The sequence below is a fragment of the Citrus sinensis genome, chromosome 3 (assembly GCF_022201045.2).
Source record: "Citrus sinensis cultivar Valencia sweet orange chromosome 3, DVS_A1.0, whole genome shotgun sequence".
In the NCBI taxonomy this organism is placed as follows: Eukaryota; Viridiplantae; Streptophyta; class Magnoliopsida; order Sapindales; family Rutaceae; genus Citrus; species Citrus sinensis.
Genome location: NC_068558.1, coordinates 43,666,901 through 43,690,345, shown reverse-complemented (window position 1 = coordinate 43,690,345; position 23,445 = coordinate 43,666,901). Strand labels below are relative to the sequence as shown.

At 42.5% G+C, this 23,445-nt stretch overlaps 3 protein-coding genes across 3 annotated transcripts; all 3 read left to right on the top strand.

Annotated features, from left to right (window-relative positions):
* Positions 1-2,377: 2,377 nt before the first annotated feature.
* LOC127900841 (uncharacterized) lies at positions 2,378-5,995 on the top strand. The gene is made up of 4 exons (XM_052436101.1): positions 2,378-3,053; positions 3,312-4,090; positions 4,196-4,330; positions 5,915-5,995. Exons 1-4 carry the CDS (start codon positions 2,378-2,380, stop codon positions 5,993-5,995), a joined length of 1,671 nt encoding a protein of 556 aa, XP_052292061.1.
* A 6,603-nt stretch (positions 5,996-12,598) lies between these two features.
* Positions 12,599-13,451, top strand: LOC127901308 (chlorophyllase-1, chloroplastic-like). Its single transcript, XM_052438386.1, has one exon. The coding sequence runs from the start codon at positions 12,603-12,605 to the stop codon at positions 13,284-13,286; it is 684 nt and encodes a 227-aa protein (XP_052294346.1). The 5' UTR covers positions 12,599-12,602; the 3' UTR covers positions 13,287-13,451.
* A 4,612-nt stretch (positions 13,452-18,063) lies between these two features.
* Positions 18,064-19,241, top strand: CHLASE1 (chloroplast chlorophyllase). The gene is given in 2 exon segments (NM_001288890.1): positions 18,064-18,395; positions 18,506-19,241. Coding segments are annotated over 2 exon segments (990 nt in total). The 5' UTR covers positions 18,064-18,101; the 3' UTR covers positions 19,202-19,241.
* The last annotated feature ends 4,204 nt before the right edge of the window (positions 19,242-23,445 follow it).

The window sequence follows — 23,445 nt, the reverse complement described above, 5'->3', positions numbered from 1 at the left end:
ATTTATAGCAATGTTTGATGACTTTACAATAATCTTACTATTAATTATTTATATAAATAATAAATTTAATTTACTAAATTAATCTTAAAAGTAAAATAAAAAAATATTTATTTATTTTTGTTTTACTTTAGGTCTTATTTTTTTATTAACTTTTTTTTTGTAGATAAATTAATTAATAATTTTGAGAATATTGTTGTAAGGATATAACTATAAAAGTGAAGCAAAAAAGAATATGAATATCACTTGTTCAAGAACGTGAGTATCTTTGAGTCATTTTTTTTGAAATATAAGGATTAAATAAATGTTTATTCTTTTTAAAATTAAAAAAAAATTACTTGAAAGAGCTAAAACCTTAATTGTTATGAAATTAATTCTCTATCCTTCAGGCTAGATTGGGTTCACATGTGAAAATCAGAGAGAGAGGAGAGGAATTTGAAGTCGTCTAAATTTTACTCTGTACAGTTAGTAACAGTGTACAGTGAATTAAATTGTGATAAAATTTTGGTTCTGGAATGTAGTGCATTTGAGATTTCTCAATTCGAATTCTGCCACTGCAGGATGTGTGAAATTGCCACAATTATCCTTTTAAATCGTTCAAACTAGACAATATATTATTTGCTATTTGAACAAAAATAAAAGGATTAGAAAATTGTTATCTCTGCACGTGACATTCACACACAAAACTGCATGACGACGTTTGCGACAAGGGCTGCTTATCGTGTGAGACGTGGAGTACACTTTCCTTCAGTCATTCTCCATTTTGTAATCGTTCAAAAATCATCGAAACACGTGCACTTGGTCCCCCTAAGGCCTAAGGCCGCTTAAAAATTCTCAATCAACATTATTATTACATGCTTTACATTTAAAAACATGTAAAATGTTGTCACAGACAGTGAGGTTTATATGATTTTTAAGTTGCGGCAGCAGCTGCAACTTAGCATGACCCATATTATAAAATCTGTCTTTGCCCTGCTCTCTTTCTCACGTCTCAATACCTTATCAACACACAAAAGTATATAGGCCGTAATGGCAACAGCGGCCGATAGCAAGCCCGTTTCCGTTGAAGCTAAGCCAGCTGGTTCGGCGACAGCCACACTTTCAGTGTTTTCAAACGGACCTTGTTGATGCGAGATTCCGGTTTTCCTCGTTCTACGATCAGGATCTCTGCTCGATCAACTTCGTCACGACCAGGAGGTCTCCTCGCCAGGCTTCTTCTCCAGAGGTCCCTGCGTACACAGATAAGTCAGAGTACGCCGGTTGTTTTCCCGGCGCAAACCCTCCGACGCTCAAGTCAGATATGAAGGTTCGGGAAAAGCTTGCCACAGGTCTTATGGCGTTTCTTGTGGTTTTCTCCCCTTTTCTCAAGAATGCCAACCCTTTTACCTTCGTTGGCTACCTTTTTATAGGCTTCCTCTGAATCTCAGTCTTCCGCTTTTTTCGAGACGGTATGGGACTCCAACTGCTGCGTTATGGGCAAAACATGGGATCTAGCGTGTTACGCCACGGTTCAGGGGAAAGCGTGGCTGCCATGGCTCTGTGAGACCTTGCGTGTTACGCCACGGTTCTGGGGAAAGTGTGGCTGTCATGGCTCTGTGAGATCTTGCGTGTTACGTCGCGGTTCTGGGGAAAGCGTGGCTGTTGTGCCTAGATTCTCGTGCTGGAGAGCACGTCTTGCCAACTGCCGTCGACCGGGTCTCCTCGCCTCTCGATCTCTAGCCGGAATGGCCTTATGCCTTTTATAGGAATTGGCCTCGCGGACGACAACATCGTGGACGAGCAGGATGTTTCTGCTCCTGTTCTTCCACGCGCCAGGCTTTAACGGAACACACCGGTTCGCAGAACTCCGCCATCAGATATCTGCTCGTCATTCCTGGTCCCTTCGACGCATTTGTCCCAAACAGTATCCCTCCCAAACACCGGTCCCCCAGTTTCTGGTGTTGGGTAATGTAGTGGACCAGCAGTAGAAACTCGATAGTACTCGCTCGCGTGGGTTTGGAAAAGGCTGCCAGGAGTCATGTCGCATTTAATTGCGGACGAGGTGACGTGGCAGAAATCCCCCCCTCCATTTGAATTTCAAACCGACGGTTACGAGATCCTCGGGATTCGGCGCAGTTATATGCTGGCAACCCAAGAGTCCGTCCTCATTTGGAAAGCCAAATCCTCTCGAACGGCATATTCACCATTCACTCTGTCTCCGTCTACGTCTCTGTTTCTCCGGCAAAGAAGTTCCGGCACGAAGCCCCCATCCTTGCCTTTCTCCGATTGGAGCAGTACTTCAGGTATTACTTCTCTCTCCTCGGTCTCGGATAGTTTATAGATAACTTCTTTTTTCTTTCGTTTGGGTAGTAGTTGGTGGCGTTGTGGTAGAGTTTAGGGAATGTCGAAGGGCAAAGAGAAGGTCATTGAGGTTGACGACGACGAGTTGGACTTCCCACCTAGTCTGCTCGCTGATCCCGCTTTTGATCCCGGGATCCCCTCAGAGCCCATTAGGTCTAGTGTTGGTACTAGCGCTAGGAGGATGTCTCCCCAAACAACCTCCTCGAGCGACAGTAGCGGTGAAGAAGGATCTTCTGGATCGGAGAACACCTTGAGTGAGGGTCAAGGGGATGATTCTGGTGAGGCGTCCCCATCAGGAGCGCCGCGACCAGAAGGGGGGAGTAGAATAGGAGGTAGAGCCCTATCGCGGGACTACGCTATTGATTACATGACGTGCACGACCACGTTTGATGAGCTCGAGGACCTCCGGCTGAGGTATAGCATTCCTGGTGAAATACTTCTCAAGGTCCCAGGAAAGAAGGATGCTCCTAGCCGGCCTCCTAGGGGATATGTTACCCTGTACCTGGATAGCTTTAAGTACGGGCTGAGATGTCCCTTGCAACCTTACTTTGCCCGGGTACTTAGCGGGCTAAATCTATCTCCTGGTCAGCTGAACCCAAATGGTTGGAGAGTGCTCTCTGGTCTGTTCATATTGTGGGACAGATGTTGTCAAAGCGAGCCCACAATTGATGAGGTGAAGCACCTGTACCAGCTGAAGAGCAGCCCCAAAGATGCCGGTTGGTACTACTTCCAATCTAGCACCAAGACCAGGAAACCCATAACCGACCTCCCTACTGGTGGTGGTGGGAATTGGAAGAGAAAGTTCTTTTTTGCTGGGGGTCCTTGGGGTCAGGTTGCACAAATGGACGGGAAGGATTACCGGGTCCCGCCCTGTTTCACGGTCCCAGGTTGCCTGCTCGCTTCAGATGTCTTGTATCCATAATTGTCCTTGTTTTATTGGCTTGTCTCTAACCAAGTGTCTGTTTGTGTTGTAGTTTCTTGGGGTGTCCACTTCCCGCTCAAACCTGACCAGCTCAAACGGGTCGAGGCGGTACGGGCCAATTCTTGCTCGAGCCGAGAACTGTTAAGCACATACAACTTGCTCGAGTCTCGCTTGATACTTCCTGGCCATTGGATGGAGGACGCTGTGATTGGGGCCCTGACCCGAAAACGTTCTCGACCTCCAACCACGAAGGGGGACCAGAGTAAGGATGCCCCTACTGCAAAGCGGGCCAACGTCGTGCAGCAGGCCCCACCCTTGAAGATTTTACCTCCAGCCCCTGAAAAAGTTGGGGAAGCCAGTGGAGCAGCCACAGGTCCTGCTACCTCTTCTCTTCCTGTCGGGCCTCGATCTCGCTTACCCGACAGCCGAGCAGAACATCTGGTCCCTTACCTCAATGAGTTAACCAAACTCGTGAGCAAGAAGGAGCTGGAGGATTTTGACGGCCGCACCTTGGGTGAGCTGGTGGGGGCCATGCAGCATAGCGCCTTCCACCTCAGCTGCATGACCACCTATTACAAGGCTAAGGTGGGCCGCTACGACCGGAAGATGAAGGAAGATATTCAATCGGCGACGACCAGAGCTGACGTTGCCGAGAAGAAAGCAGGGGAGCTGAACCTCGAGAACCTGAAGCTGATAGAGCAAGAATCACTTGCTCAAGCAAAAGCCATTACCCTCGAGGAGGAGCTTACCAAGGTCAAGGAGGATCTGCAAAGGCAGATGGCTATGTACGCGGCTCAGCTCGAATCTCTCCGCGACTCCCACCGAGCCCAGGTCGAGAACTTGGAGAGGGAAGTCGACAACCAGTACGACCAGGGACTTCGGCATTCCTACCGTTGCATCATGGCTGTCCTCGGGAAGCGACACCCTGATCTGAAGATGGATGACCTTGCAGCTGGTGTTGCTCAGCATATGGACGAGGAGGCGGCCAAGGAAGATGTCGAGGGGTTAGAGCCGATCGTGATTGAGGAGGGTAACTCTCCTCCTCGTGCAGTCCCTGCTGATGTTGGCGAGGCGAGCACCCCCCCGGACGCAACTGGTGATACCCCCCCTGCACCCGAGGAGGTCCAGCCAACCGATGCTGCTCGGCTCACTGATCCATCATCTTTTTTATATATTTCTTCTTGTATTGTAATGAACAACGTTTATGAAATTTATCCCCTCTGTTAGCCATTAATAAAAATGTTGTTGATTACTATCTCGTGTCGTACTTATGAATTAATTTTCGTCTGAAACGCTGATCGCTTCTGTCTCGCCGTAAGACAGGCTTTGAGACTTGGTGAGGCCTTTGCGTGCCGTAGAAAACTTTCCGAATGCCTTGGAGTCTGCTCGCCTTCTCGCGAACGAGCAGATCCTGGCATGCTGGGCTTTTGTCTGGCCCTAAGACAGGCTTTGAGACTTTGTCGAGCCTTTGCATGCCTTGGGAATCTTCTTCAAACGATTTGGATTCTGCTGCCTTCTCGTGGCCGAGCAGATCCTGGCATGCTTGGCTTCTGTCTCGCCATAAGACAGGCTCTGAGACTTGACGAGCCTTTGCATGCCTTAGGATTTTTTTTTCAAACGATTTGGATTCTGCTGCCTCCTCGTGGCCGAGCAGATCCTGGCATGCTTGGCTTCTGTCTCGCCATAAGACAGGCTCTGAGACTTGGCGAGCCTTTGCATGCCTTAGGATTTTCTTTAAACGATTCGGATTCTGCTGCCTTCTCGTGGCCGAGCAGATCCTGGCATGCTTGGCTTCTGTCTCGCCATAAGACAGGCTCTGAGACTTGGCGAGCCTTTGCATGCCTTAGGATTTTCTTCAAACGATTCGGATTCTGCTGCCTTCTCGTGGCCGAGCAGATCCTGGCATGCTTGGCTTCTGTCTCGCCATAAGACAGGCTCTGAGACTTGGCGAGCCTTTGCATGCCTTAGGATTTTCTTCAAACGATTTGGATTCTGCTGCCTTCTCGTGGCCGAGCAGATCCTGGCATGCTTGGCTTCTGTCTCGCCATAAGACAGGCTCTGAGACTTGACGAGCCTTTGCATGCCTTAGGATTTTCTTCAAACGATTCGGATTCTGCTGCCTTCTCATGGCCGAGCAGATCCTGGCATGCTTGGCTTCTGTCTCGCCATAAGACAGGCTCTGAGACTTGACGAGCCTTTGCATGCCTTAGGATTTTCTTCAAACGATTCGGATTCTGCTGCCTTCTCGTGGCCGAGCAGATCCTGGCATGCTTGGCTTCTGTCTCGCCATAAGACAGGCTCTGAGACTTGACGAGCCTTTGCATGCCTTAGTATTTTTTTCGGTTTCAAGCGAATGAAATTCGTCGACGTTACATTAATGGCAGGATTTGACTTACATGAAATTGTTCGGACATAAAACATAAAAATAAAAGATAAACAGCATGAGCAGAAATTGCTTTAAAATGTGAGCAAGTCTTACTGGAAGTATTTTCGGAGGTGTGCTGCGTTCCATGGGCGTTTCACTTCGTGGCCGTCCGCGCGAACCAGCTTGTAAGCTCCGGGCCCTGCTATCTGCTTGACTCTATACGGCCCTTCCCAATTCGGTCCCAGCACTCCTTGAGTCGAATCTTTGGTGCTCTGATTCACTCTTCTCAGTACCCAGTCTCCGACCCTGAATTGCCGTATGTTCACCTTCTAGTTATAATACCGAGCAACCCTATGTTGGTAAGTGACTGATCGCTCGGCTGCTTGTTCCCTCCTCTCCATTAGCAGATCAAGATTCAAACATATCTGCTCGTCGTTCTCCTGTTCATTGAAATGATCTGTCCGGTGTGTGGTCGTTCCTACCTCAGCCGGCACGACCGCTTCATGTCCGAAAGCCAAAGCGAACGGTGTCTCCCCCGTTGCGGTTTTGTGGGTTGTTCTGTATGCCCATAGCACACCTGACAGCTCGTCAACCCACGCACCCTTTTTTGCTCCGAGCCTGGTTTTCAGAAGCCTCTTGACTGTCTTGTTGGCTGCTTCTACTTGTCCATTCGATTGAGGGTGAGCAGGCGAGCAATACTTCAGCTCTATCCCGAGGTTCTGGCAGAAATCCCTGAAGCTGTGATTATCGAACTGCCTGCCATTATCCGTTACCAAGGCATATGGGATCCCGTATCGACAGACCAGGTTTCTCCACACAAAGTCTGTTGTTTTCTTCTATGTGATCCTGCTAAGGGCTTCTACCTCTATCCACTTCGTGAAGTAATCTATAGCGACTATTGCATGTGTTGCTGCTCCTCGTCCCTTTGGCAATGGGCCGATCAGATCAATTCCCCATTGAGCGAATGGCCAAGGGGAGGCCATGGAGGTGAGCTTCTCTGGTGGTTGGTTAGAGAAATTTGCAAAACTCTGGCAGCTTGCACAGCTCCTGGTCTTCCTTTGCGCATCTTGGTGCATCGTCGGCCAGAAATATCCCTGCCTTAGAACCTTGTGGGCCAGGGACCTCCCGCCAGAATGATTTCCGCAAATTCCTTCATGTACTTCCCTCAGCACGTAATCCGCGTCGTCATCGTCCAAACACCGAAGGAACGGTAATGTATATCCTCGCCGATACAGTACCCCATCGATCATCGTGTATCTCGAGGCCTGAGCTCTAATCTTCCGAGCCCGTAGCTTATCTGGTGGTAAGACCCCGTCTCTAAGGTATGAAACTATCGGGTCCCTCCACGAGCTTTTTTGTTCTATCCGCAACACCCCCAAATTTTGCTCGATACTCGGACGAGACTTCACTTCTAGGGGGACCGACTTTGGCATTTTTGGGTCGGCTACGGCTGCCATCCTAGCCAAAATGTCTGCTCGACTATTCTGCTCCCTGGGGATTTGTATCACCTCCACTGCTTCGAACTTCCCCATCATCTGCCTGACTATCCTTAGGTACTGTTCCATCTTCTCCTCTCTTGGTTGGAATCTTTCACTGACATGATTCGCAACCAGCTGGGAATCGGTTCTGATCTTAACTCTGTCCGCTTTCACGGCCCTAGCCAATTCCAGCCCTGCTATCAAGGCTTCATATTCTGCCTGGTTATTTGTGGCTGCAAATTCCAACTTTACAGCATAAGAGATCTCCTCCCCCTCTGGGCCTTCCAGGACAATCCCTGCTCCTGAACCCCGCTCTCCTGATGACCCATCCACAGATATTTGCCATACTTGAGTTTCGTCGTTGCCTATATCTGCATCTTGCTGATCCAAGCATACTTCGGGCTCCGCGAACTCAGCTACGAAATCGGCCATTGCCTGGGCCTTTATCGCCGCGCGGGGCTTATAGTCTATGTCGAATTCGCTCAGCTCTACAGTCCATTTGACGAGCCGACCAGAGGCATCTGGCTTGTGCAGAATTTGACGCAATGGCTGGTTGGTTATTACCGAGACCGGGAATGCTTGAAAGTACGGCCTCAACTTCCGAGCAGCAACCACAAGGGCCAGTGCCCATTTCTCCATCGTTGGGTATCTGGTCTCGGCGTCGAGCAGGGCCTTGCTGGTGTAGTATATCGGATACTGAATTCCTTCTTCCTCTCTCACTAGAACGGAACTGGTGGCCCGATCAGATACCGCCAAATACAGATTCAACTTGTCCCCATCCCTCGGTGTGGACAGTAGCGGAGCTTGCTGCAAGTAATGCTTCAAGTTCCGGAAGGCTTCCTCGCATTCTGGGGTCCATTCCGTTTTCTTTCCCCTCCTTATCACTTGAAAGAATGGCTGACACTTATCTGTAGCCTTGGATATGAATCTGCTCAACGCCGCCAACCTCCCCGTGAGGCTCTGCATCTCCTTCAGGTTTCGAGGAGACGTCATTTGCACAATCGCCTGGATCTTCTCGGGATTTGCTTCAATCCCCCTATGGCTCACCATGAATCCCAGGAATTTCCCTGACTCGACCCCAAAAGCACACTTCTCCGGGTTGAGCTTCATCTTATACTTCCTCAAAAGCTCGAACGTCTCCTCGAGATGTCTGACATGTTCCTTCGGGATTTTGGACTTGGTGATCATGTCGTCCACGTACACCTCCATGGTTTTCCCGATCAAGGGCTTAAAGACTTTATTCACCAGCCTTTGATAGGTGGCCCCAGCATTCTTGAGACCGAATGGCATCACCCTGTAACAGAACAGACCTTGGTTAGTGATGAAAGCCGTGCTCTCCTCATCCGGCTCGTACATGGGGATCTGGTTGTATCCCGAGAATGCGTCCATGAAGCTAAGCAGACCATGTCCAGCCGTTGAATCTACTAGCTGATCGATCTTTGGTAAAGGGAAGCTGTCTTTTGGGCACGCCTTATTGAGGTCTGTGAAATCCACACACATCCTCCACTTGCCGTTTGCCTTCTTTACCAACACCACATTTGATATCCACTCTGGGTAATTGACTTCCCGAATGAACCCTGCTCTCAGAAGCTTCTCCACCTCATCATTTACAGCCTCATACCTCTCCTGGTTGAAGCACCTCCTCTTCTGCCTTACTGCCCGAGCACCTTTCTTTATTGCCAGCCTATGACATGCTACCTCTGGGTCAATCCCTGGCATGTCCTCATGTGTCCAGGCAAACACGTCGGCATGAGCCTGTAAGCATTTCACCAACTCCTGTTTTTGCTCTCCCTCAAGTCTCGACCCGATTCTGATTGTCTTTCCCGGGTTCTCTGGTCCCATGCTTACTGTTTCCAGATCCTCTACGGGTTCTTGTCTGCCAGTCTTGTTTTCCACTCGGGTATCGAGGGATGTTATCTGCATCGCCTCCCTTGCTGCCGAGGAGTAGCAGTTTCTTGCGATCCTCTGGTCTCCTCGTACCACTCCGACTACTCCATTCACCCGGTACTTCAAAGCCAGATAATGGTTGGACAGCACCGCTTTGCTCATCCTTAAAAATGGCCGACCTAGGATCATCTGGTAAGGACCTTCCTCGTCCACTACGACGAAGTCCAGTATCATTGTTCTTTCTGTCGGGGGGCTCCCGATTGTGATAGGCAGTTCGACCACGCCCAGAGGGACCAGCTTCCCTCCTCCGAACCCCTTCAAGGAGGTGTTGGTGTATTCCAACTTCCGGTCGGCTATTCCCATCTCTTCCAAAGTTGATTTAAATAGCACATCAACTGAGCTCCCCGTATCAACCAGTATCCGGTCAAACTTCTTGCTAGCGATCGTAGCCTTGATGACTAAAGCGTCCTCGTGGGGGTATAGAATCCCTTCCTCATCCTCATCCGTCCACATGATTGGCACTTGCCTGACCCTTGCTCGTTTGGCTGCTGGGGTGTTGAAGAGTATCTCTTTACTGGTCATGGCGTATCTGGCATAATTTTTTCTCGATCTGTTCGAATCTCCGGCCAACGTTGGGCCCCCAGCTATCACCCTCGCTGCGGGCGGCTCGCGTCTCAAGATTCCATCACTCTGCTCCCCTTCATCCGTTGTGGCCACCATCGGGAAAGTCCCATCCATAAACTCGTCCAGGTACCGATTTCTCACCAAATCTTCGACCTGGGTCTTGAGATCTCTACACTCTGCTGTGGTATGGCCATGGGTGCCATGGAACTTACAATAACGTCCTCTATCCCTCCTGTTGGGTAGCTTTGTTATTGGTGTAGGGAGGTGCAGCAGCCCTCGACCCTTTATGGCCTCGTACACCTCATCCAGGGGCATCTTCAAGGGAGTGTACCGCCCATAGTCCTGGTTCTGGTCGACCAGATGCACTGCTCTTTCTCTGTTTGCCCCACTGTGAGTTGGGGGCGGTGGGAGTGCTTCTGGTCTGCTCGTCCTGCTACCGTGGGAATGTTGATGAAGATCGCCGGATGCCGAATCATGTCTTCTCCAAGGCTCCCTAGCTGGGGAACGAGGAGGTGGCGCCCTGCTGCGCTGATACTGTGGCGGCCTCTGATGAGGCTGGTAAGCAATTACCCTACCTCCTGCTCCACTACCGGAGATCTGGTGGTCCCTCCTCCTGATCGGCCCATTAGTTGGTAATGCTTTCTTCTCTTTCCTCCCTAACCCTTCCAACTGGTCTGTCTTGATCCGTGCAGCCTTCTCCTCCTCAATCTCGATGTCTCTTTTAGCCTGTTCGTATGCGGCTGCATACGTTTGAATAGCTGGGCTTCTCAAATTGTACCACAGTCTTCCTATCTTCACCCCTTCTTTCAGTCCCCTTAACGCCTGAGGGTGGTTGAAGGCTCCCAAGTCGAGGACAGCCCGATGAAACCTCTTGATGAATTCCCGAAGGGTTTCTTGCTCCCCCTGTTTCATGCTCTTCAGCTCCATCATGTCATCTTCCGGTGACATTGCCCCACTAAACTGCTCTGCGAATTCCTGGCACATCTGCTCGAAGGTTTTTATGCTGCCCCGAGGAAGTTTCCTGTACCATTCTCGTGCACGTCCCTCAAGGGATAGTGGGAACACCCTGCACCTTTGGGATGGAGATAATCCATGTACCCCCGTTATGTCGTTGAAGCGCTCTATGTGCATCAGCGGGTCAGTTCTTCCCGAGTATCTGAGGTCGGGGAGGCGGAAATCTCTCGGAATAACTGCCCTCATGATCTCTGCTGCGAGCGGTGATTCCCCGTCCAGCATTATCCTCCAACCAGGGGCTCTGTTCCTCCCTTGCATGTCGTCAATTATTTGCGCTAGCCTTCGCACTTCCTCCTCCAGCTGTCCTGCGCGACCAGGGTCGCGCGTTGCAGCTTGATCCCGCTCTCGCTCTACATCATGTAAGTGTTGCCTCAGTTCTGTTTCCTCTGCATCCACCACCCCGTCGCCCCCGTCACAAGTCTGTCTTACCGGGGACTGCTCTCTTTCTCTATGAAATTCTCCCCGCAGAGGTACGTTACCTCTCTCACCACCAAATCTCCCAGCGGTTTGACTTCTCTCCGCACTATCGGTACCTGGTGCCGCTCCACCGCCTCTCACCCTTCCCTCTTGGGTTACCCTTCGCTCGTTCCGCAGCTCATGCAGGATGGTTGTCAAGGTTTCCATCTGCTTTTCCATTCGCTCCATCCGGTCGAACATGACTTTTTCCCGTGCTTCGCTGATTACCTCCCTCAGCGTCACGGAATCGTTAAGCCTTATGTCACCCCCTTGTGCGCTACTTCCTCCTATCTCCATTGCCTTTCGCTTACTCCACCCCTCTTCTTGCTATCGACAGAAGCTTTTTGCTCTGGATCCCCACAGACGGCGCCAAAATGTTGATGCGAGATTCCGGTTCTCCTCGTTCTACGATCAGGATCTCTGCTCGATCAACTTCGTCACGACCAGGAGGTCTCCTCGCCAGGCTTCTTCTCCAGAGGTCCCTGCGTACACAGATAAGTCAGAGTACGCCGGTTGTTTTCCCGGCGCAAACCCTCCGACGCTCAAGTCAGATATGAAGGTTCGGGAAAAGCTTGCCACAGGTCTTATGGCGTTTCTTGTGGTTTTCTCCCCTTTTCTCAAGAATGCCAACCCTTTTACCTTCGTTGGCTACCTTTTTATAGGCTTCCTCTGAATCTCAGTCTTTCGCTTTTTTCGAGACGGTATGGGACTCCAACTGCTGCGTTATGGGCAAAACATGGGATCTAGCGTGTTACGCCACGGTTCAGGGGAAAGCGTGGCTGCCATGGCTCTGTGAGACCTTGCGTGTTACGCCACGGTTCTGGGGAAAGTGTGGCTGTCATGGCTCTGTGAGATCTTGCGTGTTACGTCGCGGTTCTGGGGAAAGCGTGGCTGTTGTGCCTAGATTCTCGTGCTGGAGAGCACGTCTTGCCAACTGCCGTCGACCGGGTCTCCTCGCCTCTCGATCTCTAGCCGGAATGGCCTTATGCCTTTTATAGGAATTGGCCTCGCGGACGACAACATCGTGGACGAGCAGGATGTTTCTGCTCCTGTTCTTCCACGCGCCAGGCTTTAACGGAACACACCGGTTCGCAGAACTCCGCCATCAGATATCTGCTCGTCATTCCTGGTCCCTTCGACGCATTTGTCCCAAACAGTATCCCTCCCAAACAGACCTTATACCCCAAAACCCATAACAGTGAAGACGTCAAGCCGCTGCTTCAATTCGTCACCTTCTCCGCCTCCAAAGCCGTTGTTTATCGTTTTCCCCGATAATCAAGGAAAATATGAAGTTATCTTGTTCTTCCCCGGCACTTCTGTCAGTAACACGAGCTATTCCAAGCTCTTTGACCACTTGGCTTCCCATGGGTACATCGTTGTTTCTCCTCAGGTACCTCTACTACTGTCTATACATTGTATATCCATTTATTTATACATTAAAATACAAACTAATAAGTGTAATGATAATATTATGACTTGAATTAATCGATGTTTAACATATTACTAGTTGTACAACCTTATGCCGCCGAAAGGAAACAAAGAAGTTGACGCCGCAGCGGAAGAAATCAACTGGTTACCCAAAGGCCTCCAATCACATCTCCCAGAAAATGTCGTGGCTGATCTAAACTACTCTGCTCTTATGGGCCACAGTCGCGGAGGACTAACAGCATTTGCTCTGGCACAGGGCTACGCAACAAACCCCCCACTTGGGCTTAAGTTTTCAGCATTAGTAGGTGTGGACCCAGTTGCTGGGATACCGTATTTTCATAGTGAACTTGATCCCCCGATTCTGGATTATGAATCATTCAACTTCTCAATTCCTGTTACTGTGATTGGCACCGGACTCGGTGGCCTCGCAAAGTGCGTGGTGCCTTGTGCTCCCGAAAAAGAAAACCACCAGCAGTTTTTCAACAGATGCACATCTTCTGATCGGGCTCATTTTGACGCTACCTATTATGGTCACATGGACGTGTTGGACGATTGTCCGCCGGACTTAAAGTCTCTGGCAATTTCAAAATGTATGTGCACAAATGGAACGTTACCGAGGCAGCCCATGAGGCAATGTGTTAGTGGCATCGCCGTGGCGTTTTTGAAAGCTTATTTTGACAGTGAAGGTGATGATTTCAAGACAATCCTGGCAGACCCTTCTGTTGCTCCGATAACGCTCGGTCAAGTTGAGTTCATTCCGGCTCCATCATCATGAGATCCTACATACAGTATGTGCAAAAGCTTAACCACATGCTAGCCAGCCATCAGTTATCAAATCATCATGTTCTTGTTGATTAAATTAATTTGTAATTGGGTTCATAGGCTACCAGTTTATTCTACGTTTTATAAAGTATTCAAGTCTTCCATGTTAATCTCCATTATCCGCTATCTAATAATTAATTCGCTAATTTTAAAGGATGATCTCAGTTATTAGTGTGAAAAATAACATCTATGGGTAACAGAAACGTTGGAAGGTCGGTCTCATAACATCAAATTTATTTAACCGAGCTAAAGATATCCTTAACATAACAAGTGGATGGTATTCGTCCATGGTGACCCCAACTGGATCGAGTATAACATCAAATAAAATAAATAAAATAATATTTTTTAATAAACGTGGAAAATATTATTTCCAGCTAAGAGGATTAGGAATAATTAGGATGCTATATGTCCACATCTTTTAAAGATGAGGAATGATGGATCCACTTCGTACAAATTAATGCGGCTCATTACATCTAAAAACGACTTATAAATTTTATTATCAACATTCCTATTTGCTGTCCACGGATTTGATTATTAAGAAGTGTATCCGCTGCTTCTTGTACCAATTTCTCCGGATACATTACTAATTTTTCCGACATAAATCTTCTTCTTGTTAATAAATCAGTAAGAGTATTATTCCAATAGATAACTCTTATTTAAAGTTCGATAATATCTAATGTATTTATACAAGCAACATGATAGAGTTTATATAGTTTGTAGATCTATTATTATTATTATTATGAGAATTGCTATGTTGGGATGCTCTAAATTAGAGCATCTCCTATGACTATCGGATAAGTGCGAGCATATCCAACATAATTGGACCACTCTCATTATATTATTATTATTATTATTATTATTATTATTATTATTATTATTATTATTATTATTATATATTTTTTGCCACATATACATTTATTGTCACTGTGTGAAAATATATATGCTAAGAAGAATCTCAATGAATCCTAGTCCCCAGACTCATCAGGATTTCAATTAGATGTAGTGATGAAGTCGATGATCAATTCAAGGCGGGCTTGCCTTTTCGTTCAAGACGGAGAGTTAGACAGCTTTGTGGAAGCATGCATCTTCAGATATTCAATTCATTTTGTTGCTAGGCACACGTACACTACACACAGGATAAGGTGTTTTGATTTTGTTTTTTGTTTTTTTTTTTTCAAAAGGAGGCACAGAGAAATAAAATTACAAGTTGATAAAATATTCCTCAGCCTTATCGTTAGCGACAAAGTTGCATTTAGAATTTTCGAAGGTCGGAGCTTCTGCATTAACTGACCACATCAACCAATTAAAAACCCTTTGCATATTTTGATTAGGGGTATTATTATTTAGTTATTTCAAGAATTACAATATATATATATAGGAGGCTATAGGAGTCTCGGATTGGAACAGCAGCTTTTAATTTTTTTTGGTTTGGCTGCACATGGTGGGCTCCATCATGTGCAGTCACAGGTGGCCACTAGCCTCTCTCCGGACATTGTTCTAATCCGGAATCCCGAATTGAAACAGCATTATATATATATATTAATGTTTATTATTATATTTTTATAAATTATTTTATTTTACTATGTTTTCATTAGGACTATTAATTAACAAGTTAATTAACTAACAAAACACCGATTTTACTACATTCTTTTTCACCTTTTTTCAATGACCAGAGAATTCAAAAGAAGAAAATGATTAATTTTAACTAATAATAGAGAGATTTTTTTATCATTTCTCTAATAATACTCTCAACAATTTTAGGCCGATATGGTACCCCAATACAATCATGATGAACCCATAACTCAGCCCCTAAAGGAGGTGAATTGAAAATATGCAGTCCAACAGGCAAGGAAATAGCAGAGTTTGCAAGAAAGTCAACTACAAAATTGGTTTCTCTGTAAAATTGATTCATATGCACTTGCCAACTTCTGTTCAACAATTCTTTGATACCCCTGATAAAGAGGCACATACGCATTTGGCCTAACAATAGCATTAGCCACCAAACGAGTAACACTTAGGTTGTCAACATCCACCTGAAGCTGCCGAATTCCATTATCCCAAGCCAAATATAACCCCTGATAAAGACCCTATAATTCAACACCAGTGATGGTACCAACACCAATATTCATGCCAAAACCAATTATCCACTCCCCATAATAGTTTCTAATCAAGCCCTCCGCACTAAACAAACCAGAACTTTTACAAGCTCCATCTATGTTGAGTTTAAACCAAGGCCAATTAGGTGCCACCCACCCAAAATATTTATCAATCTTCGTGGCAGCAGCAACAAACAAACTCTGATTAACCTTTTGAATTTACTCTATACAGACCTTAATATCCATTACAATATTAGTAGTGCTGGTGAAAGCACCATTATGCAGATTTTGATTACACCAAAACCAAAGCCTCCAAACTGTGAATCATGTAAATTTTTAATTTTCCCTCTTTCATGGGAAAAGTGAATCATAAATTTAATTTGTTACCCATTGTTTGCTGTAAATAAATTATTAAGGGTAATTTGGTCATTTTATATATTTCGACAAAATTATAGAATTTAGAGAACAACATTATTTTAAATAATTTTCAAAGCTGATTAAATTTAAAACAAATGAAAATTATTTATTTTTATATAATTCAACAAACTCTAATTTTATTTTTTGGTTGTAATCAAATTATCTAACTTGGAAATACTATATTGTCAAATTATTTAACTTAAAAAGTATTTCAAGCTTGTAAGTACAAGGTATTCAAATACAAGTTTAAAGGATATACTTGTAATATTTTTAGCTTTAAGAACTTTATAACCATCAATAAAAGAAAATAAGCATGCATGTCATTTAGATGGAATTGAATCCCCTCTTAGGCATTTTGTTTTCTCGCTTCTCCTAAGCTTTCTCAAATCTAAAGGATGAGATTGAATCTTATATTTCAAACAATTTTTTTTCTTAACTCAAAAACTTTCCCAAATGTAAACCTAAATATTGTAATTTTTTTTCTACCTAATCAAAATTATAATTTTGATCGGTCTTCTCCTTCCAATTAATCAATCTCTGATACCAGCATTTACACCCTCGCCAATACTAAATGGTGCAGATAGATCGAAGAGATTCTCGAACACCGTAAGTAGTAGAAAGCCATGTTGGAGAAGTTGGTGTGTTGGAGATTGCCCTCGATATGTTTGACGACATGGCTGGATGGAAATGGCGGTGGACGTTAAGAAGATTTGGAAGAGAATAGTGAATAAAAATGTTGGGTCTGACGTTAGAAGCTATAATTATTTATTGTGATTGTTTGCGAGAAAGATGAATCTCTGCAAAAAGAGTTTTAGTAATTAGTTTTGTGCCCTGTGATTCTTGCAACTGCTTGTAGATAGGTTGACTATAGAATGAATAATTGAGGAGGCTAAAGAATTGGTGGAGCTTGCAGATCGTGGCTGTCACAGGGAACAGTTTTTTTTTTTTTTTTTTTTTTGTGTGAATGGAGTTGTAATTTCTAATAAATTTGTTTCAGTGGTGTTGGATAATTGTGAGGTTGAAGTAGTTTGCCTATAGTTTTTATGTACTTAGAATTAGTGTTAAGCATAACTTTTGAAGTTACTACATTTTATGTTGCTATATCTTCCTTCTGATAAAATTTGAACTTTTTCTTTTGTTTAATTACAAATTGTTATTCGGGGTATCATATTTCCGAGTACCAAAAAGTTCGGCATCTAAAGAATCCAAGTCACTCAAGCATTCTAAAGGCATAATAATAAGCCTAGAACAATATAAAAGATAAATAAAGAAGACAAACATCAAGAACAAATGAACAAATGAAAAAAATTAAATTACTATTAATTGTTAAAGTAACCAAATCTGATAAAAGATTAAGATAACATACATAATTTGATTGAAATTTCTTAAAAAAACTAAAGCAAAATCTAAATCATAATTTGCTTAAAAAAATTGTCTTTTTTCAATTGTACTTTCTAATTTTATTTTTTTTAACAATTGGCTAGAGATTGATGTCAAAATAGAAAGAGTTGAGAGGAAAAGAATTATCAAGAAAAAAATTGATAATAGTTGAACACTCAGGCTTTGTTTGCTAAACTTTGAATTCTGAAATTTTATTAATTTCATATCTTTTTTTAAAGTTACATTTTTTTAACTTATATATGATTTTTAGACATTTACACCTTGAATAGTTTTTGTGACTTTTATCTAAATGAAAAAATATTTAAATAAGAAGTATATATAAAACCTAATTCCTTTAAGTATTTTGACTCATAAGGATATAAATGTCAAATAGTTATGTTTAAAACTTTTTTATTTATAAAAAAAATAAGATGTCACTTACATTCAGCATTAAAAAAAAAAACTCACAAACATATCAGTCAAGTATTTTGTATTTAGATCCATTTATATTTCAGGGAACTTCAAATTTGTTCATCCTTTAGATAAAATTAAAAAAAAAAAACTTGCTTTAGAGGTGAGTTTGGAGGTCAGTTTTTGGTATTCAATTTCGTTAGTGACACATGGATTATTAAAATTTGGAAGGATAGGAGAGGCGAGGAAACAAAATGGATTTGGTTTCCATTTAGACACATGCATACATTGAATTTTCTTTCTCACGACTAGTAAAATATTGTCGTGTTTCTCCAATCCTATAGACGTTAAAGTTTGACGTTCAGTCTTAACATTATATATAAATCTGAAATCCGCCTTTGCTGTTCATCTCTTTCAATTGTCTCTCAACAGTACGTTCTCGCGCGGAAAATAAAATCACGATAATGGCAGCAATGGTGGACGCCAAGCCTGCAGCTTCAGTGCAAGGCACTCCCCTTTTGGCTACGGCCACACTTCCGGTATTTACAAGAGGAATTTATTCCACAAAACGCATCACGCTGGAGACATCATCTCCATCCTCACCACCTCCTCCAAAGCCATTGATTATCGTCACGCCAGCCGGAAAAGGAACTTTTAATGTCATCTTGTTCCTTCATGGCACTTCTCTCAGCAACAAAAGCTATTCGAAGATCTTTGACCACATAGCGTCCCATGGATTCATCGTTGTTGCTCCTCAGGTATGTATGCTCAATATATCAATATATAATCCATATTTCAACATTAATTTTATTTACATGTACAAAACTATAACTTAATTTTAAACGATGTGTGTGCGTGGCATTTGTAGCTATACACCAGTATCCCGCCACCAAGTGCAACCAATGAACTTAACAGCGCAGCAGAAGTCGCGGAGTGGCTACCCCAAGGCCTGCAGCAAAATCTCCCAGAAAATACTGAAGCGAACGTAAGCTTGGTTGCTGTTATGGGGCACAGTCGCGGAGGACAAACGGCTTTTGCTCTATCACTACGCTATGGATTCGGTGCAGTAATAGGGCTAGACCCCGTTGCTGGGACTAGTAAAACCACTGGACTTGATCCCTCGATTCTTTCTTTCGACTCTTTCGACTTCTCGATTCCCGTTACTGTGATTGGCACCGGACTCGGCGGCGTGGCTAGGTGCATCACCGCTTGTGCACCTGAAGGAGCAAACCATGAAGAGTTTTTCAACAGATGCAAGAACTCTTCTCGTGCTCATTTTGTTGCTACAGATTATGGTCACATGGACATTTTGGATGATAATCCATCAGACGTAAAGTCTTGGGCGCTTTCGAAATACTTTTGCAAAAATGGAAACGAATCGAGGGATCCAATGAGAAGATGTGTGAGTGGGATTGTGGTGGCGTTTCTGAAGGATTTTTTTTATGGTGATGCTGAGGATTTTAGGCAAATCCTGAAAGACCCTTCTTTTGCTCCTATAAAGCTTGATTCTGTTGAGTACATTGATGCATCAAGCATGCTTACGACAACTCATGTAAAAGTTTAACGATCTTAAAATTAATTAAATGTACTTTAATTTTTTTGCTCCTTTTTTTTTTTTCCTAATTTTAAGAATAAAACAGCCAATTTCATTTATACTAGAATCACTAGTTATATATATGCAGGTGATGTTGTTCTCTGTTTGTAACGGAATCCTCTTTGTTACATTACTAATAAATTAGTCGCAGTTATGAGATTTAAAGTTATTCTCCCTCCGAAAAGATCTGGTCATTTTGTTAGTATAGCTTTGATCCGTATCAAATTAAATTTGAGTTCCGATAATACGAAAGTATATTTAATCCTGCAATCGAAACACAAATCACTTGGTGGTCGAGTGATAGACAACTTATATTTTCATTCTTGGTTGATAGGATTGAAATCCTTAAGTAGATCCAAGTTGTGTGCTTGATCGTACAGGTTCATTTTCTTTTATATACTTGAAGATAAATCAGATTCGCTTTGAGTTTAGATAATGGACTATGTCATCGTAGAATTGAATTAGAAAAATTCATAGACTTTACGATCATAATTATTAGTCGGTTATTGTAATGTAATTCTGAAAAAAAAAATTATGAAAGATATATTGTCTTTCTAGTATCTAGAAATAAATCTGGTTAGTGTGCAATTTAGAGGTTGATAAATTATAAAAAAAAAATTAAAAAAAAAACAGTACAAATTGAAGATGACGATCAATTTTGGTAGCCCAGCTTCGGTGTGGTTGAAGACGGGAAGTAGAAATATTTTTGAAAGCAGTAATAGATTTTTGAATCAGTCTTCAAAATACAATCATTCTTGCAGTCACAGAGGTCAATTATTATTGCAGTCACTGAGGGCCATCATTTTGGTTCATGTCCGTTACTGATGAAACGTAGGGTAACCTTCTTTGCTTACGTACAATCATGCACTTACTTGCGTATGGAGTTATATCATGTTGTTTAAAATGCTTTTCAAATGCATCTTGATTCCTTGAACGTGAAATCAATAATTCCCCTTGGACAAAATTCCGTAGGTTTTTATTTTTTTCTAATTTTTTCCGATAAAGACAAAAAATTCATAGGTTGTCTTGTCTAGTCTAAGAACAACCCGATAAATAATACAGCTCGAGTGGAGTGACGTGACAAATTGGCTGAATAAGATGGCTACTTCGCCAAAGGGTTCTTGTTAGTCCTTTACCAAGAGTCACCCTTGGATTTTATGTGACGGCTGCCGAAGAAAAGAAACGCAAATACAATTGGGAGTAATCTGACAAGCACAAAAACCCTTACTATGCAAGTGATGGATATGCAAACAACTTCTTGCAAGCATTCCAAAATAATCTCCTAAATATTTGCAAATGATTAGGTAATATATTGCCTAAATAACTGTTGGTTGAAAAAAAAACCCTTTGCTTTTTTTCTCAATTAATAGATATGTGCATCAGTGCATGGCTGTTGTGGATGAACATATTTAGTTATCTACTAGCAGGGCAGTTGCCCCCGCGGACTTTAATAGGAAATTATTTTGCAATTTTAACTAAAAATTTTACTTTCCAATTAATAGAGAGTCATTTTTATCCCTGCTGGCTTTGAATAATAAATATTAAAACATAGGTTCGAAATGATATTTTCATCACCAAAATCATTGAGGAAAATTAAATTTGCCCTCATTGAGTTTAAATGACGGCTACGCCAGCATAGCTTAAAAGGCTACAGTCATTGATAATGAAAATTTGATTTTACACTTTGATCTATTTTATGAGGCAATGCCACAAGAGAACAACATTTATGACTATAAGAAATCAAATGATTGTTCTAAGAAGAAATTAACAGATGCGAATGTTTGTAAGAAAGTTACATGCTATTCATTTCACAGTGAAGAAATATTTATACATGTCTTTGTACATCAATTAAGGAAAGAATAAATCAAGAATCACGTGAATATATAAATTACAATTGTTAAGCCATAGACTACGTACGTAACCCAAGGCTTGAATTGATCTTGCTGTGATGAAGGGATTGAGATCTATTCATTCTATTATGTTCCAATCGCTGTTTTCCTGAGCTGTAATATATGTTTCTCAGTTTATTTGCTGCTGACAATCATATCATGAAGAAGATGAAGATACAGGTTTGGGAAAATGTTTTTGTCCCAAAAGCTCCTAGTTTCTTGCAATCTTGAAGGCTGCAAGTTTTCATAAAAGTTTATTCTAAAAAGAATGTAGTGAAGATGAAGCCAAAATGATCATAAAAGCCTTTCCATTAATGACTCGAAGATATAAAGTGCAACCATAACTCCGTAAGTCTGTAGCCCCAGTTGTCCATAACTTTCCAGTTGTAACCTTGAACACAAATATACAATCACACAAGCAAAACTTCATGTGCCTCCTTATTTGTTCCCTTACTTTCTGTTCTTTTGACTTATGTTCTTGTGACCGGACCTTACTTCTTCCAGATTTCTGAATTGGTTTCATGGATCTTCTTGATTTTGTTCATGGCTAATACATTTCGGGGCATGTTTGGCTTACATAGTATTAAAATTTTGCATGGTATTAAATTTATGCTGTCTCATGTTTGGTAGCAAAATCACTTTGTATTACACCATATAAATCTATTATTCCAATACACTTAAAACCCGCATAAACTAAACCCATTTTAGATGAGAACCGTTGGATCGGCAAAGTAGCTGGACCTCTCAGATAAAACCAGTCACCTGAATATTAATGACGAAGGATAAAACCATCAAATTAGCACGTAGTAAGGAATATAAGCGTCTGCTTTAAATATTTACTTGAGCTTTGAAGAGAAATGGGCTGACAGGATCAAATATAACAGGAATTTGCTAAACAGATGAATGATGTTAAGAAAAAAAAATTGACAAGTAACAAGCTGAAGTTACTTTCACCAACATAAAAAATTATTTCTTACTTTTTATCTACATTTTCTTTTCTCAAGTATTCACATATCTTCCGAAACACCACATGTGCCAAAAATATTAGGATTTTGCTATCTTACGTTTAACGTAAGATAGAGTCTCTCACACAACTGATCTGTGAGTCCCACTAGAGCCCACAGTTGGTGGAGAGGACTGTACCTTATGTTAAACGTAAGGTACAGCTCCAAAATATTAATGTAAGTGAATTGTCACATTCAGCAGTCCTTTTGAGTTTTGACTCATGGTATAATTTTTTGTCAAATCGTTCATTCTTCCTTCACTATTCTACAATTTTTATTTTTATTTTATAAACAACACATATTTCATTCATATTAAATATGTAGAAAAAAAAAACACCGATAAGTTCATAAAAAATATATAGATTAATCAATAAAATCATGTAGAATACTTTTAGAAAAGATTTACACAGTAAGATAAGTCTCACATGAGAACTCAAACTTGTTAATTTCCTCTGTTATAAAGAGAGGAGTTTTGACAAACGGCCAATCCCTTCTCTGGAAATAAAAATATGACTTATAGTCGAAGCAAACACAGTTAGAGTTTTCTTTATTAAAAGAGGTTAAAGTAAATGGATCCATTGGAAAAGATAAACTCCCAATTTTTAGTGCAAAAGAACCTGGAGGAAGATTGAACGCGAGAGTCACGTTATTCATCATGAACATGCTTGTGGCCCAAGTTAATTGGGCCCATATTACAAAGCTCAGCCAATCAGTTGCATTATCACTTTACTTTTCTCTTTTGTTGGGGTCGATCATTCTATGCTTTACAAGTTCCAATATTTCGTCTGATTTGGTATCAGCCGATTATCGTAATTTGAGAAAAACATTGAAAGCTGAAACAATACAGTATGCTATTATGCTTAATGTATTGCATGGCTTATAAAATTTGACTCATTATATCAATTTGTGCTGCCCCTTCGCTCCAATTTTAAAAGTTTGTCTCAGTTTGTGTGCAAATGACGACATAAGAGATGAATATATTTATATAAACTCGTGCATATTAGCTGACATAACTAACTTTTTATTTAAATTTGAGATAAAATTTAATTGTGCTAAAAATATTAGGATTTTTCTACCTTATATTTAACGTAAGGTATAATTTCTCACACAACTGATTCGTGAGTCCCACTAGGGCCCACCGCTGATAGAGAGGGTTGTATCTTATGTTAAACATAAGATAGCAGCTCTCAAAATATTAATGTAAGCGAATTGTCACATCTAGCAGTCCTTTTGAATTTTGACTCAAGACATAATTTTTTATCGAATCGTTCATTCTTCCTTCATTATTCTACAATTTTTTATTTTATTTTATCAAGAATAC